Below are 16,822 nucleotides of genomic sequence, written 5' to 3' on the forward strand. Positions count from 1 at the left end.
ACTGAAACAGGACATTTCGAGGTTTACATCCAGACTCTTCAACCAGCATTAGTCTTCCTGATCACAGAATGAGCCCTGCTCGCACCGCAGGCCCCGGGTTGGGCAGAACACAGCGTGTTGCCCCCCCGTTGTGTCTTCTTCATAATTAACACCTGAGTGGGAGGCTGGGTCGAGCTTTCTCACCTGCTGGGAAGAGACAGCAGTCACTGAACAGGAAAAACAAGCTGCAAACTACAGCACCTGTTCCCTTTTTATGGACATAATTTTCTCTTCTCGCCACCCTCTAGTTCAAAATATGAACATTGGGGACTTCATGGTCTGGCTGATCTCCATTAACCATCCCCATGCTTTTTGGTAAAGATACAAAGGAGAGATTAGGCCCAGGCAGCAGACGACTCAGGACCTGATCCGCACTGTATCCATTCCGGACCTGTCAACTTTTGCCCAGGTCCAGTGCAGATCCGGTCTGGAGCTGTCTGGGGGGATTTTTAAACCTTTTTATACCTATATAATTATTTCTTTAATATGTCATTTTAGTAACACTTTACAATAAGTTTGTATTAGTTAACAATAGTAAATGCATAAGCTAACATGAACTAACAAAAGTTTTCAGCATTTATTAACGGGATAGTTCACCCAAAAATAATGTCATTAATGACTCATTCCAAACTTGTAAGACCTCCGTTCATCTTCCGAACACAGTTTAAGATGTTTTATATTTAGTCAGAGAGCTTGTTGACCCTTCATTGAAAATCTATGTACGGTATACTGTCCATGTCCAGAAAGGTAATAAAAACATCATCAAAGTAGTCCATGTGACATCAGTGGGTCAGTTAGAATGTGTTGAAGCATCGAAAATACATTTTGGTCCAAAAATAACAAAAATTGCGACTTTATTCAGCATTGTCTTCTCTTCCACGTCTGTTGTGAAGCGCCTGCGCGAGACTAAAGTCACATGATTGCAGTGACGAGGATGATGTGTTATCCTCAGACATGTTTGCAAAGATTTTTTTTTCAAACTTACAGCGTGCGTCTCCCTCCCTGTAAACGACGCCCCGGCGCACAAAAAATACAAAAATCACCTGGGGCGCACCAGATAACACGTCAGCCGCGTTGTATGTCATCCGTGTCACTGCAGTCGCGTGACTTTAGTCTCGCACATGCACTTCACATAACCCTCAAAAAACACCTCTCAAACGAATAAAATCATTGCTTTTAAACTATAAATGAGGTTAAAATAATGTTTGAACAAAAACATAATCGTAGTCTTAGTTGAAAATAGCACATGGTTGTTAGGTTATGTTGTTTAAAGAAGTATATATAGCTTTTATATTAACTCATTTGTTTAGCTGTCAAAAATAATATTTGTTTAAAGCACATGTCCAAGTGGAACCTACATTGTTATTATTTGAAATTATTCAAAGCGTTTTTATAAAAAAACTCAGTTAGCTGTCAAGGTTTTCCACTGAATAATTAATGTGGTAACCCTTTGCTGTAAGTTTCCATTTAACGTCGACAACAAACAATACTTTAACAGCATGAATTAATACATATTTTGTTAATGTTAATTTCAGTGTTTACTAATACATTAAGATAAATTGTGTCTGTTAACATTAATTAATGAACCCACAACATGAACACACAATTAACAATTATATTGTTTTTAACAAAGAATAATAAATACAGTAATAATATAGCTAATGCAATTTCTGATGTTAACAAATACAACCTAATTGTAAAGTCTTAAAGGGATTGTTCACCCAAAAAATGAAAAATCTGTCATTTTCTAATCCTCATGTTGTATGAATTTCTTTTTTCTGATGAATGCAAAATAAGATATTTTGATAAATGATTGTATGCACACAGCTGATTGTAACTATTGATTTCTATAGTAGGCAAAAAATACAATGGAATCCAATGAGTACTGTCAACTAGTGATGCGCGGGTCAGCATTTTTTCCAACCCGCGGATCCCGCTTTTATGAAATATTTTTAGCTTTTATTTCTCTGTTTGTTTTGTTGCTGTGGCTGGCAGCGGGAGCTACTTGGCGCTTCCGTAATGTGACGCCAAAGGTTTGGGGATATCAAGTTACGTTGCGGAGGTTACATTGCTACGTAGGCCTGCGTAATTTAACCTTATCAAGGAACTTAATAAAATATAAATATATATATTCCCAAATATTTAATATATGCTACAGGGAATTAGACGCAACATATCTGTTTTTTTATTTTGTTTTTAAAGTCCCGCCCCAACCTGCCCCGCATTAAAGTTACAAATTCTTTACCCGCCCCAAAATCACTTTGGATAAAAGCATGCACTAAAAGCATATATCAAGTCCATTCATAAAAATCAAAGTCTTACAATTCACAGCTATGATGAAATCTTGTATTGTGGCTACTAGTGACCATGTAAAAAAGATTAAAAAAATGTATTAATGAAACCTTTTGTGGTGCTTTGGATATATACAGTATGTACATCCCCTTTGAAGCCCTGCCAATTTGTATCGCGTGAGAGAAGAAACGAAGAACCTTTTTTGATTACTTTCACAGTTTTAAAACTGCAAGGTGATCGCTCCAGGCACCATGAAGCCTTTATCTACATTACAGAGCGTCTTTCTTCTCTGTATTCATGAGTATCCTAAGCGCATGACACCTTTTGAAACATTGCTTAGTATCTTCAGCTAAGCTCTCTGTGGTGCTGTGCAGTTTTTACTGGGCGTCTTATCTGTGCTCTGCTTTAGCCATCCAAGAACAGCCTGTGATTTAGCAACGGCTCTTTCTTCTCTGCAGTGATTGAGATTATGCACGCTTTCTTTCGCCGTCTCTATCTGCTTCTCTGAGCACCGTGAAAACTAGCACATCCAAAGCGTTTGCCCGGCCGTTCGTGGGTTTTTTTCAGCTGACTCTGCGCTTCTGTTTTTGTCAACTTCATTGTCAATAAGCATCGATTGCCTGACCACTCATTGAGCAAATTAACTAAAACTTAATCATAAAGTCTTTTCGGTTTCTCGGTGTGCACCTTGCTTGTTGCCACAGCAGCATAACAAAATGATGTTTATCAAATTTATGACTTCTAATTTAAAACCGTAGCTTTCAGGTGATTTAACTTACAGTAGTTAGAATATAGTTGAGCTACTAGTTGAAGCAACAACAAAAAAATCGAAAAAGTAATAGACTGGAATTCCCCATGCCCAAATACACAATACACAAAACAATGCTTTCAGACTAGATTTACCATGCTATTGGGTGTCTCGCTGGCCTTGAGGATGCATGACTATGACATAGCTTTGTTCTGTCTTATTTACACCAAGGTTGATAATGTCATTTTGTTCGTCCATCTCTGTTTCCATAGTGATCGTGGTATTGTTTGCGGCCCTCCGGCGACAAAAGAAGAAGGAGCCTTTGATCATCTCCAAAGAGGACGTGAGGGACAACGTGGTAAGCTACAACGACGAGGGCGGCGGAGAGGAAGACACGCAGGCGTTCGACATCGGAACCCTACGCAACCCCGAGGTCATCGATACCAACAAACTCCGTCGGGATATAATGCCCGAAATGCTGTTTCCGTTTCGCCGCACGTCCCCCCTGAAGGACAACACGGATGTTAGAGACTTTATCAACGGACGTCTACAAGAAAACGACTCGGACCCCACCGCGCCCCCTTATGACTCCTTGGCTACCTACGCCTACGAAGGCAACGGCTCTTTGGCCGAATCTCTCAGCTCTTTGGAATCGGCCGCCACCGAAGGGGACCAGGACTTTGAATATCTGAGTCACTGGGGGCCACAGTTCAAAAAACTGGCGGATATGTATATAGGCCAAGAAACCCAGAGAGAGACTTAATACTGGATATGCAACACAGCGCACTTAAAGATCTCAGAGCACTAACTAAAAACACGTACATACCGAAATCTCCCCGTTCTCCGCTGTGTGACGCATATAAAGTCAACAAAACTTGAAATACTGGGAACCTTTCACATAAACATGCCCTTTTTTCTCCTACTGGTCCTACATTCTATGTCTTTTTTAACTTCTGGTCTATCTCTTCTTCTTTCCCCCATCAAAAGAATCAGTAAAGATGCCTTTTACGAGTAGGGATTTGTTGTAATCAATGGTGTGGACAATGTGTTTTTTAACCAAGGTGACTGGTAGTAGCTTTCTACACTATCGATGTTTATGGCAAAAAAAAATAAATCTTAAGAAAATGTTAAAAAAAGCTAAGCTTTTATTACAGACCAAGTCTAAAATAGGTGCAGTATGTGTATAATATGTTTTACAAGTATGATCATTATGTAAACTACTTGATATCTCTGTTTAAGAGGCGGTTTTCCTGTGGAAGGTTTATATGAGTTCTGTCAAACCGTGGATTCATTTCAGCTCATAGCGTTAGAAGTGTACAACGAATTGTGTATTTGTAGATTATCTGTCATTATGTTCATGTTGTTTGAATGATGTTGCATTGTTTTATACAGTATTTATATTTTTATACTTATTTTGATAATAAAGTTTGTAAAATCTTTTCTCTTTATGGCATGTTCTCAATTTTAAGAAAACACTGGGTTTTTACTGGTCTTTACTGTGTTCCTGTAGCTCAATGGGTAGAGCATTATGTAAGCAAAGAATAAAGCTCATGGGTTCGATCCCAGAGAACACAAGTACTTGCAATGCATTGTAAGTTGCTTTTGGATAAAGCATCTGCCAAATGCATAAAATTCCAGTTTTTGAGCCCAGTTTTTGCATTCTTTCCTTATCAATGTATAATTTATATTCAAAATGTATCATTTATAGATAAGGATAATGTATACGGCATGCATAATTATGCAAAGTGGCTATTAATTTTATAGTATTCAAATAGGTTTTATCTTTATTACTCAAATTAAAAACATGGTTATCACACCCACCCAATATAATCCCAGTGTTAAAATGACTTTAACCAACAGATTCTCAATAGCAGTTTCAATGCTTAAAGTGACACTTTGTAGTTTCTCAACCTTCATAATATATTTTCAAGACCCTTGTGATGGTGCATCGACTTAAAATAGGTTGAATGACATGTCCATCATAGCCTGACGGGGTCTGTATCGCTTTTACTGGTACTTTTAAACTTGGGGTTTCGGGTAGTAACCCGAGCACAAAACAAAAAACTACAAAAATCTGCTTTACGGCATACGTCACTTCCCCCACTTCCTCAAATTCGGACGTGAGATCGCATCTATTTATTTTCTTGATGTTTTTGTCATGGACGAAGCAGCAACTAAGAAAAAGAAACCCAAGGTTTTGTCTGAGGAGACCAGAAAGAGAAAAGGGGAGAGTGACAGAATAAAAAGAACGGCGAGGATCAATTATATCGGGCCAGCGTTTGCTCGCTGGCGTGAACTAAAGTGCTTTTGTACTAGTAAGTAATGTTATATTGCTTGCATATACAAGTCCTGTCTGGCACCCGAACACTATTTTTTACGTGAATTTTACTGGAGGCTACTTGGAGAGTTTAAAGAGAGACTAATATCACATGACATTGTCGCGTTGTGGTAGTGTCATGGACCTACAACATGGGCGATCCGGGTTCGATTCCCCTTAAGGGCAATATTTTTTTAAATATGAACTTTAACCAAGCGACCACCGTTACAACTGGCTTGTAAACATGAGCTACGTGATTTTTTTTGCCGTTTGATAAAAATAAAACCCGTGAAATTATATTATATGACACATGACATGCTGGAGGGACCTAAAGAGTTGTCTTCTTTTCCTTTACGACGGTGCTGCGGCGCTTGTGGGCTCTAGGGGCGCTAGATGTGAGAAATACATGTCTAGCACCCCCTAGTGGCCAAAAAGTTCCATGGTGTGCCTTTAAATTCAGTTTAAAGTTATACAATTAAATCTTAATATACTTTAGCATGTTGCATTTACTGTAAGTGCTTGGCATAAGACATACGAATTCTCAAAATGTTGCTAAAGTTGATTATTTTTCTAAAAAAGGCGATCACACCAAATGCATTTTAAACACTTGAAAACGCATGTCAGACAGCACTGCCTTTATTTGATTGACTTCAGAAAAGAGCAATGCGGTGCGTTTTTTATATTGTTAGGCAACCACAGATGCACCTGCCATGTCAATCAAATACTGAAGCACGAGGGCTCTTGAAACTTGTGTTTGCTGTCAACTGGCAGACTTACATTCAAAATCACGATCTAAATTCACCCTGTTTACAGCGCATCAGTCACACAAGATACATTTTTATGATATGTGTACGTAAATTAATTGTTACTTCTGATGTTATTTGCTAAAAATAAAGAGACAGACAAAATAAGTGTCGTTCCCTTGGTGTATCTGTTTACTTCTGAAATCATCAAACTTTAGTAACTGTAAACATTTATTGAGTTACATACAAAAATAACTTCATCTGCACATTAAATGATATATAACTCACACATGTACTCAACCTATTTGGATACATACACACCTGAATCCCCTAACCTGTTTCACATAAAGGCAATATATGATTTATACATAAAATGTCCTGTTTCACATAAAGGCAATATATGATTTATACATATAATGTATAAAGAAGAGTGTGTACAGAAAATAATAATTAATAAAGATTCACATAAAGGTCACTTTTGTTACTCACATAACTAGAAAGATGACAACTGTGTCACTTAACACACAGAATGCATAAACTAATAATACATTTAAAACCCTAAAGCCATTTTACATACACCAGTTTACACTCATTGACTCATATCACTTCTTAAGCACGTGCACAAAAGCACTCAAAATGGCGGATGGATTGTTAATGCAACAGATATACTTAACTACTCACTTAAAACACAAAAATATCAGTCAACCTTGAATTGCCAATGCACTCAAACATCACAACAATGCTGTATAACTTAATACTTTTGAATGCATTTACTAAACAATAAATCGTTTGCATTTGTGACCCTCTAGATAATTAAATTTGTATAAAACACCTTAGAACATGAAAGTTACTCAAAACACTTCCCAAATACGTTCTTAAACCTTCATATCATCATATAAACAATCAGAGAAATGTTTAAAGTGCATATTATTTTACCTGTGAAATAATAAAGAGACAGACAAAATAAGTGTCGTTCCCTTGGTGTATCTGTTTACTTCTGAGATCACACCCGGGGAAAAGCTAGTCTCTATAGTGTGCTTCACAGGAGCGCTCAAGCGCCACCCGCTGGTGTGGCGGTGAACTGATTCTGAACTATTGGTGTTCACATTAAAAAAAATAGAGGGGGTGTCAAATTTCAATTAATTATTGTATAAACATTTATTAACCCTTTACATATGTCCAAAACAGTTACTTTTCAGGAAGTAAAAAACACCATATTTCAAAAGCAGTTGAATGTAGCGTTGTCATACTTGGTACGGCATCTTTACATGTAACCATATTCTTGCCAGTGTAATGATATAATCCACATTTGACCAAAATTGAGTTTAAATGGACATGCGTGCATATTTTACAGTAACGGTGGTCGATACGCGTTCTTCCGATCAATAATTAGAATGGCCAAGTCGCGTTTCATAGATGAATACGTTCAGTTTATTAAATAGCCTAAGTCTTAGTTTATTAAATATGCTTAGTTTATTTAATATTAATTATACATTTATTAAATGTCTCTTGCAAACTATGAAAGGACAATAAATCAATACACTGACATGGTAATGCTAGACAAATACTTTGTTTGCACAGTCCTACCTTAATTTTGTCACTTCTAGACGTACGTCTGGCGTCAGCGGGGAAACGTTTACCTTGATGAAGGAAAGTCATTGTCTCATCAGGCTATGTTTATTCGCCTATCCAGTGCTGAGCTTCGATGAAACTTCACGAGACCAGCGAGATGCTTCCACCCGACGGGAGATATGCGGCGTGATTGACAGCTTTGACACCAAATGGATATAAGTGAAAATCAGATGACATGATTTTACAACTTTTTATTGGCCATTTAGATATGTGAAGCATACTGTATACGGAAATTAATCTGGACATTCAGTCCGTCGAAAAATCTCAAAATCGGCAAAATGGACATATACGTGGTTTTCATCGGACAGCGACGATATAAATTCTTGTGAGATCAGGCTGGATTATTAGGCTACATAATTTGTTAAAAATTGCCCCGCCCCCAAACCCAATTTCTTGGGGGCGAAAGCAAATCGTACAAAAGCTAATTTATTCACATGAATTCATACAAATTAGAAACCTCAAAATATGTACAAATTGCCGTAAGATCATTTTGAATGATGAAATGAAAGATTGGGTTTGTGATATGAGTTTATCCACAGGCAAAGCTCCAGCATGTCCATTCTCATTGGTGTGTAAAGACCTCTGACTGCAGTCACGCCCGAGCCGAGGCAGAATATAATTGGCATTTTATTTCATTAACTTTAGACCGCTATTACACGGGTAAGGTTAACAGAGAAATAAGCATCTATTAGAACCAGTGCTGCCCTATTCTCCATTCTGACCTTGAATGGTTCAATAATAAAAAAATTCTTTTGACAATGTAACTTACAATCTTTTTGTAATGCCAAAGCATTTCCCACATTCAGCTTTTCCCTCAGAGGAACTGTAAAATTTGTGACCTTCACGTCTATTTGGTAGGCGGCAATTCCCAGTGTATAGAAATCTTTGCTGAAAAGTAAAAAATTTAAATGCCCCATTTGTGTGCGGTCAAATGCATAATGAAATGACACAAAGCTTCCACTTTCTTAAACGTAGTTTGCAGGTTCATAGTATACATGTGCAAGTAACTTCAGAACATGACAAATAAGAAACAAGCAAAGCAATACTAAACAAACCAAAAACCGAATTGAAGGACAAAAGCTACGCCACAGTCCGTGTGATAAACTAATTATGAAAGCACAGAAAGCCTAAAACTGCTGAGAGAAGCAGCAGCAGAAATAAAGACATTCTGCTTGCGCTTGCACATAATAGTGTAGCAGAGCCACACGCTTTTATCTTTTCATACCAAAACATTGTTCACCGAGTTCACCTCCCCGATCTCCTATTGGTGAAACTACTTGCTCTCTTCAAATACAAGGAGGATTGCTTAAAAGGCAGAAAAGCATTATTATACATCAAAAGCTTTTAAGACAGAAAGCATGTTCTGTAAAGGTCAATGATATTATTTAAGTTCACCACAATGTTTAGAGTCCATCATGGATTTATGTCATTTGATTGGGGTGGTACAGTAAAAGCACAACAAAAGCATTGATTCTGAATAATGACGACCATTTGGGTATTAAAATGAAAGGGTTAATCTAGATTAGTATCTTGTTCACATGATGTCAATGTGCATTCTCAGAAAAAAGTACAAACGTCACTGGGGTGCTAGACTTTAACTACACCTTTTTACCTATAGAGTTCATATTAGTACCTCAAATGTACATTTTGGTACCAAATGTATACAGATCTGTACCTAAATGGTACATGGATAGGACATTTTAAAGGTTACTGCCCCAGTGACACCATATACTTTTTTATATGAATATTTGGATTAAAATTCAATGGTTATGACTAACATCCCCAAAACTAATGCTGATTTTATTTCAGTCTAATGTAGGTGACCCAAAATCAGAAGGGTTACTTACATTGGCACACAGATCTCAATTGAGATGGAGTACCCTAAAAACTCGTTGTTGGCTAAATTATTGTGTTATTCTAAACAAGATACAGGTAATACAGCACATTTAGGACATTTAAAGTGGGAGCTCATAAAAAAACACAGTTAATATAAAAAATATATTTTGCTCTTCCCGGTCACTATTCTTAGATGACATGCTGTGCATGCTTGCAGGTGCACTGAGGTTTATGCAGGTGCGAAGCAGCACATCTTTACTCCTGCCTCACATACGGTGAAAAGATTTAGGAGGCGCGATAATCATTTACCTCTTATACTCTCTCCACAACTCAATTCTGGCAGAAGATGTAAATCTAGCCTCACTTCACTTACAGTAATGCATCAAAAGCGTGATATCACTAAACAAGATCAACTTTTTATTTGATCAATAACTCTTGACTGGCCATTTGTGAACATATTTTCTCTGCAAAATCACAGAGCGGCTCTACCATTTTAGTTTTAAAGTGTTCTTGTGTTTCTGCAGTCTCTTGAAGAAAAAAACAATCTACCCTGCAGTCGTAACTGAACAGAAATGCAGAAATATATCCATTTCACAGAAAGAGCCACTTACAACATCCATTGTATAGAATTACGTCTCTCTCAGAGACGTGCGTGATATATTGCATTCACACACACACGTGTACATGAATCGCAGAAATCCTGGGTTATTTTCAAGAATACAGAAGCCCAACTTAACCTACAGTATGCTGGGTTGTTTTAAACCAAAATTCTGGGTTATTTTAAACCATTGTTGTGTCAAATATAATCTGGGTTTTCTGGGTTAATTTAACCCAACGGCTGGGTTTATCTTTTTAACCAAAAGTTTTATTTAGAGTAAATGCATAAATAGGGCCCTATTTTATAGATCTAAGCACATTGTCTAAAGCGCACTGCGCACGTTCTAAACGGGCGTGCCTGATGCCACTTTTGCTAATTTAACGACTGGAAAAATGGTTTGTGCGCCAAGCGCACGATCGAAAAGGGTTGTTCATATTTTCCTAATGAGTAATGGGTGTGTTTTGGGCGTAACGTGCAATAAACCAATGAGAGTCTTGTCTCTCATCCCCTTTAAAAGCCAGCTAAGTTGGTGCTATGTCTAATCCCAATTTAGATGACGGACTTTGTAAACTGAAAAACTAAGCGGAGGAAGAAGACCCCCAGTTTAAGAATAATGTTCAAAAAAATTTGTTGTTTTCATTTTTATTGAAATTTTATTTTTTGTATTAAAACCTTTAATAAATGTATTTTAAATGCTACCCTATGGATTTATTGTATATGATGACTCTGTACCTGTGGATACCAGGCTACAGGTGAAGCAGCTCTTTACGCCTTCTAACGTCTCATAATCGGTCCTCATTTATGTCCTAGAGACTCAATAATAATCTTTTACATTTTAATCCTTTAATTTTTCATATTTAAAAGCATTTTGTGCTGCTGCGCATTTATGTATGTGATAAGCAAACCCGCGTTGTCGTTTTGTTTATAGGCGCATATTACTAACGCGCTCTTTAAATAACAAAAAAAAAACATATTGCGCCATTGACTTTAGACTAGGTTTTTGTTGGTCAATGGCGTAGGCTATTTTAGTTGCCTCAAAATAGCAACACACCTCGTTTTCAGACCAGAACGCCCATGGGCGCAACATTGAGCGCAAATGCATTTGCTATTTAAACAACGTGGCGCTAAACGTGAAAATGATCATTGCACGGGTTGAAACTAGCAAAAGCCACTTGCGTTGCGCATTGCGCTGGATTGCGCCGGGTATATGATAGAGCCCATAGGCTGCGTCTGAAATCACATACTGTGACATTAGCGACCGATCTCACGGAAAGTCGTGTTATAGTCACGCAAAATTTGATTAATTTATTTGTGTCTACGAGTGACATGAAAAAGACATTCGTGCTCAAGACATGAAAAAAGCTGAATTTGTGCCTTGAGCATGAATGTCTTTTTCATGTCAGTCGCACAAATTTCTATTAAAAAATTTTTGTGTAAGTTGCACAACTTTCTTTATAGTTTCATTTTATGTATTGTTTTCTTTTTGTTTTTCCTATTTTCTTACCATTGTCACTTTGGGTTGGGCTTAGAAGCACTTTCACATTTTTAGACATCCTAACTCAAACCCCTACTCCAGGCGAGAATAGTTTTAAAAGCAAAAGAAAAACATGTAGAAACCAATACATAAAAGTACATTCTAACCCAAACTCCAAATCTAACCCCAAGCGACAATTATTTAAAAATATATGTAAAACAATATATAAAATGTATTTTGCGTGAGTGCCGCACGCGTGAGCAAATTAACAAAGTTATTGTTCGCTAATGTGGATGCTAATATAGTTATCGTTATAGCTAACGTTAAAATGTGAACAGCCCTTAACTGTTTTGAAACGTTCCGAAAAATCTGATTGTTCACAACTAGGGGGATTTGATCACAAATGTGAACTCGGTTCTGTTATGCATCTTCATAAATCATTTATCTTTTTGACTGATAACGCTACCATCCAGCCTACTTTTTTATTTATAGACAGATTTAATGACAAACATATTCATAATTAGAAGGGGAGTTAGAGTGTTAATGATCTGTTTTCACTAGATACAACTTAAAACACAAAATGCACTTTTATGTAGTTTATGCACGTTTATGTAAGTAAAATAATTATTTAAAAAAAAAAACATATTTTTAGAAATGTCTTCTGAATTACATTATAAAAAGTGTAAAATGTTCGGACTGAGATCTGGTGGCACCATATTTAGGTGTTTCGAGCGCTTCGAAATAGTGAATCATTTTTCGAAGCAATTGGTTCAATTGATTTGAAGCTTTGAAAAGCTTTGTTTCTCCCATCACTAATGAATCAGATGTCATTTAAACATAAACCGGAACATTAGAGCATGACGCAATCGTTCACGACAACCAATAGCGTTTCACATTCTTATCTAACCTAATGATGCCAATGCTACACAATTAAATATGGCGTATCATCACTTCTTCTGCTGAAGTTTTTGAACAAATATCAGCCTACCCTGGATCTGATATTTACAGCAGATTGTAATTAGGTTTGAGTCTTTTTTTTCATATAAATCGATAATTTGACCTTGGTAAACTTGAAATACTTTAAGTAATTAAAAAAAAAGCTGTGACCGTTTCATATCATATAATAAATAAATGGGTACATTATTTGCCCTAAATGCCTGAGTAGTATAATATGTGATATAAATACAATGAATCTTGGTGGTTTAAATTGAAAATCATATCCCAATGCATGTCGTTATTCCAAAATTATATTCAAATATTTTATACCCTTAAATATTCACATGCTGCTGTATTTGGGGGAATGGATTAACTAAAACTGTCATATGGGTTGGAGGATAGGTTGTGTCAAAATATTTCCTAAAGGATCTGCAAACTACAGTAGTTCTTAGTGTATATCTATTTTTTTGCTGCTTCCATAGTTGATCACCTGCGTTTCCACCCTGAAAATTATTTACTGGAGTAAAAAAAATGTGACAACTTGCCCCGGTCCCTGTCTCCACTATCCTCGCCGAGATCTTCAACTCATTAATGTAATCATTAAACACTATCAAACTATTAACCCCACTGGACATCTCCGAATTGGATGTCTCAGTGTGCTTCTTAACCCGTGAAAAGGCAAGCAGGCTTTAAACACAATCATACTAATGGAGGCCATTTAATCAAATCACATGATATCATTGCAATTTAATGTTCTGACTCAAATACCAATGCAACGTTAATCCGCCCGCAAAACATTTGTCCATTTGAATGCTGTAGAAGGTTCACGATTATCATTGTAATAATGAAGCCGTATATCCGCATTAAAAAACACAGCATGCCTGACCCTTGCAAAACATTTGAATGTGACCAATGAGTCACGAGAGAGCCGTCACACCTGGAGGGTTTGTTGGTGCATTCTGCTTGTGTGGTTGAACTGTATTTTGTGCTCGTAAAGGGCATACGGCGACCTGACGGGACCGTATCTGTAAATTAAACCCGAGGTCAAGGTGAACGCAAACCAGACAGGCTGTCAGCGAAGATTACCCTCGACCGATGATCTAAGAGCGTTCCCCAGCTATCGGGCAGTCTGGTGCCAGAAATGTGTCGTTAAAATCTGAAATGACCAAGCAACATCCTCCTTCTTGTGCCCTTATCTTTCAAAGAGGTACAGCCATTCTCCGCAGCGCTCCAAGGTAATGTGCTTATAATGGATGTTGGAATGTGACTCTCTGCTCACGCCGACCGTGTCTATTTCTCATGAACCCCTAATCATCGAACAGTCTAGTGCCAGAATAAGACTCGAGACCATTTTAACGTAATGACAACAGGGAAAGTTCTGCAGTCGTAAATTTTGTGTCTAATTGAGATCATTTGTCTTCGATAACGTTTCAAATGAGCCTTAATGATATCGAGCAGCAGACAGTGTCACATTAAAAGCTTTTAAAACACATGTGGTGGAATCATTAATTCTTCAATCACAAGAGAAAGACGCTAGGCAGAACGCCGCCGTTAGGCTACGTCACGTGAATGCCTGTCAAAGTCACGACTTTTTGATTTCTCTGGATATTTGCCACCGACCGGGTAAAACTCGACGTCTTATTGTGTTAGAAACTCTTTAATCGTGGTGTTTATTGTGAGCGGGGAACCGAGCCTCACACGGGGAGCTATTTGGAAAGACCAATGACCCATAGACTGCAATGAACTGTGGGAAAGCGCCTCCGGTCCAAAGGGACCCTGCGTGGTCTCCAAAACGTAGCATGAAAGATCCTCACACACATCAATCATTTCGACGCTAGAGAGCGCTGGGAGAGATCGCGCTAGAACAAAGCTAGCTGGCTTGTATATTGTTTGTTCCCGAGAGGCACATCATGTGGAATAAAACATCAAGACGTTTCATTCATGTGGCATCGGCAGTCCCAGAGTTAAAGACGGTCAAACGCGTTCAATAAGATGTCAATTACGGCACCCCGTAATCTGATTGGAGGATTAGATTTAATGTAGGTTTCCATTACTGGAGGCCGTTTCGGAGTTCTGCTATAACTTGTTCAGTCAGCAAGGACAGAAACGTGTGAAGCGAATATCGTCTCTGCTCAGTTACGGGATTCGGTGCCGTCAGCTTTCTTTTCGAAATAAGCATGTCTGAAACGACAGGTGTGCGGTCGTGAACCATCAGGCTATAAAGAGATCGATTGACATGTATCTCTTTGATATAGCTTGAGTTTAAAAACACTGTCATCAGCATTTCACATACAGGGTCTTTTCTCATCTCAAAGGCTTCAGGCTCTGATGTAAGATGTATCTGCTACCGTTTTGAGGATTTTCTCTTTGGTGCGTTAAATACAACTATTCTGCTGAATATGAATATTTCACTGTAGTTGGCGAGATCCAATTTCTAAACTTTTCACTGCCTAAATTATGAAAGGACTGTTTAAAAACACTTTTCTTGTATAATGGCTGAAAAAACCTGCAGGAGACACTATGTGACAATGGAAAGAAATTAATCAAAGATGTGTTTTTTAATATTTAAGTGACTTTTACAGGTTTCTTTCTAGGAAAATATAAAACCCACTGATATCACATCATGTGTGTCCTCGAGAGTTTCAAAAGAGACTGCAGTGTCTAACACTGTGCTTACATTTGCCAATATACTAGTCTTCATTGTCTACAAGTCATATTGAGATTAGGGATGTTCGTTTCAGTTACTTTTTTCCGACTGCATCTTGTTAACTGAACATTATCTGTTAAAGGGGACATTTTATTTAAATGTAAAATACATTTTGGTATCCCCAGAGTACGTATGTGAAGTTTTAGCTCAAAAAAACACATATACCCCATTCACATAGACCTTTGGTCACAGAAAATACCCCATAAAATTGCCAGACAAGCTTCTGTGTGAACGCGAACTCGTCCCGTAAATCTTCTGGAATCGTTGCTGGAAAGAGGACCTAGTAAGATACACGGAAAACCCTCTGTGTGAACAAAAAGCCAAAGCAATGCCGTAATGGGCATGTCGTAGTGAGGACACGCTTGTCATCACAACAAAAGTTATGGTTCAGTTCTTTAAAACGAGAGATTTACATGCAGATCAACATTCATGACGAGAAATGTCGCAAACTAGACTGAAGCAGTTATCAGGAAATGATAAATGAGATGCATAAACAATGACGCACGTGGCGTAGTGAGGATGCGCGTGTCATGGCAACATGAAGTTGGTTCAACTCTTTAAAATGAGGGATTTACATGCAGATCAACATTCACAACGAGAAATGTCAACAAACTGGACTGAAGCAGATATCAGGTAAGTTAGCTTGCCACTTACCGCACTGGAGCGAAGATCATTCAGCAGCACAAAAGAATATCACGTCACATGCTCATGTGAGCTTATAATAAACAAAAATGCTGTCCGTCATACCAAAAATATATATAGTTCAGCTCATCAAAAGGGGTGTTTTGAATGCATATTAACAATTACAATGAGAAATGTCTGAAAACTGGATTAAAGCAGAGATCAGGGAGCTCGTCAAATCTGAAGCTGAGATCATTCACGAGCATTGAACGACACGTCACGTGCTCCTTTATAGTCTTATCATAAACAAAAATGCAAGTGAGTGGTTTCTGGAGAGAGAAATAATAAATAATATGCAAACTTCAGATGCTGCGTAGAAGAAAGTGCAGGACTTTAAACAGGTCACGTTTCTTCCGGGACCTTGCAGATTCCGGAAAATCATTGGCAGTGTGAAAGAACAAAAAAATCTAACGATCCCGGAAAAATCCAGGGTACATTTTCAGTGTATTTTCCGGAATGTCTGTGTGAAAATGCTATAGATAATGTATTATACCAAGTTAAAATTGCCACTTTGAAGGTGTGAGCAAAAATGTGTGTCCTTTAAAATGCATGCGCTGATGAAATGCAAACACTGATCACAATAATGGTGGTTTGTTGAAATTAAAACAATTGTGCTGTCCATTATTTTTTCTCTCCTTTCTCTCTGCACTAAATGGCAGTGCCATTGTTGGATAGTGCAGATTAAGAGGCGGTATTATTCCCCCTCTGACATCACAAGAGGAGCCACATTTCAATGATCTATTTTTCACATGCTTACAGAAAATGGTTTCTGGGTTGATCTTTTTTACATTTTCTAGCACTGGGGACCCAATTATAGCA

The 16,822-nt window shown here is 37.7% G+C and overlaps 1 protein-coding gene across 1 annotated transcript in view; it reads left to right on the forward strand.

Annotated features, from left to right (window-relative positions):
* The window catches only part of cdh10b (cadherin 10, type 2b (T2-cadherin)), a 60,640-nt gene extending 56,121 nt beyond the window's left edge, over positions 1 to 4,519 (forward strand). Inside the window, exon 12 of the mRNA XM_055176386.2 lies at positions 3,352 to 4,519. Coding sequence (XP_055032361.1) covers positions 3,352 to 3,842 — 491 coding nt within the window. The 3' untranslated portion in view covers positions 3,843 to 4,519. The remainder of the gene's footprint in view (positions 1 to 3,351) is intronic.
* Positions 4,520 to 16,822: the final 12,303 nt, after the last annotated feature.

Source organism: Misgurnus anguillicaudatus, chromosome 4 (genome assembly GCF_027580225.2).
Source record: "Misgurnus anguillicaudatus chromosome 4, ASM2758022v2, whole genome shotgun sequence".
Lineage (NCBI taxonomy): Eukaryota > Metazoa > Chordata > Actinopteri > Cypriniformes > Cobitidae > Misgurnus > Misgurnus anguillicaudatus.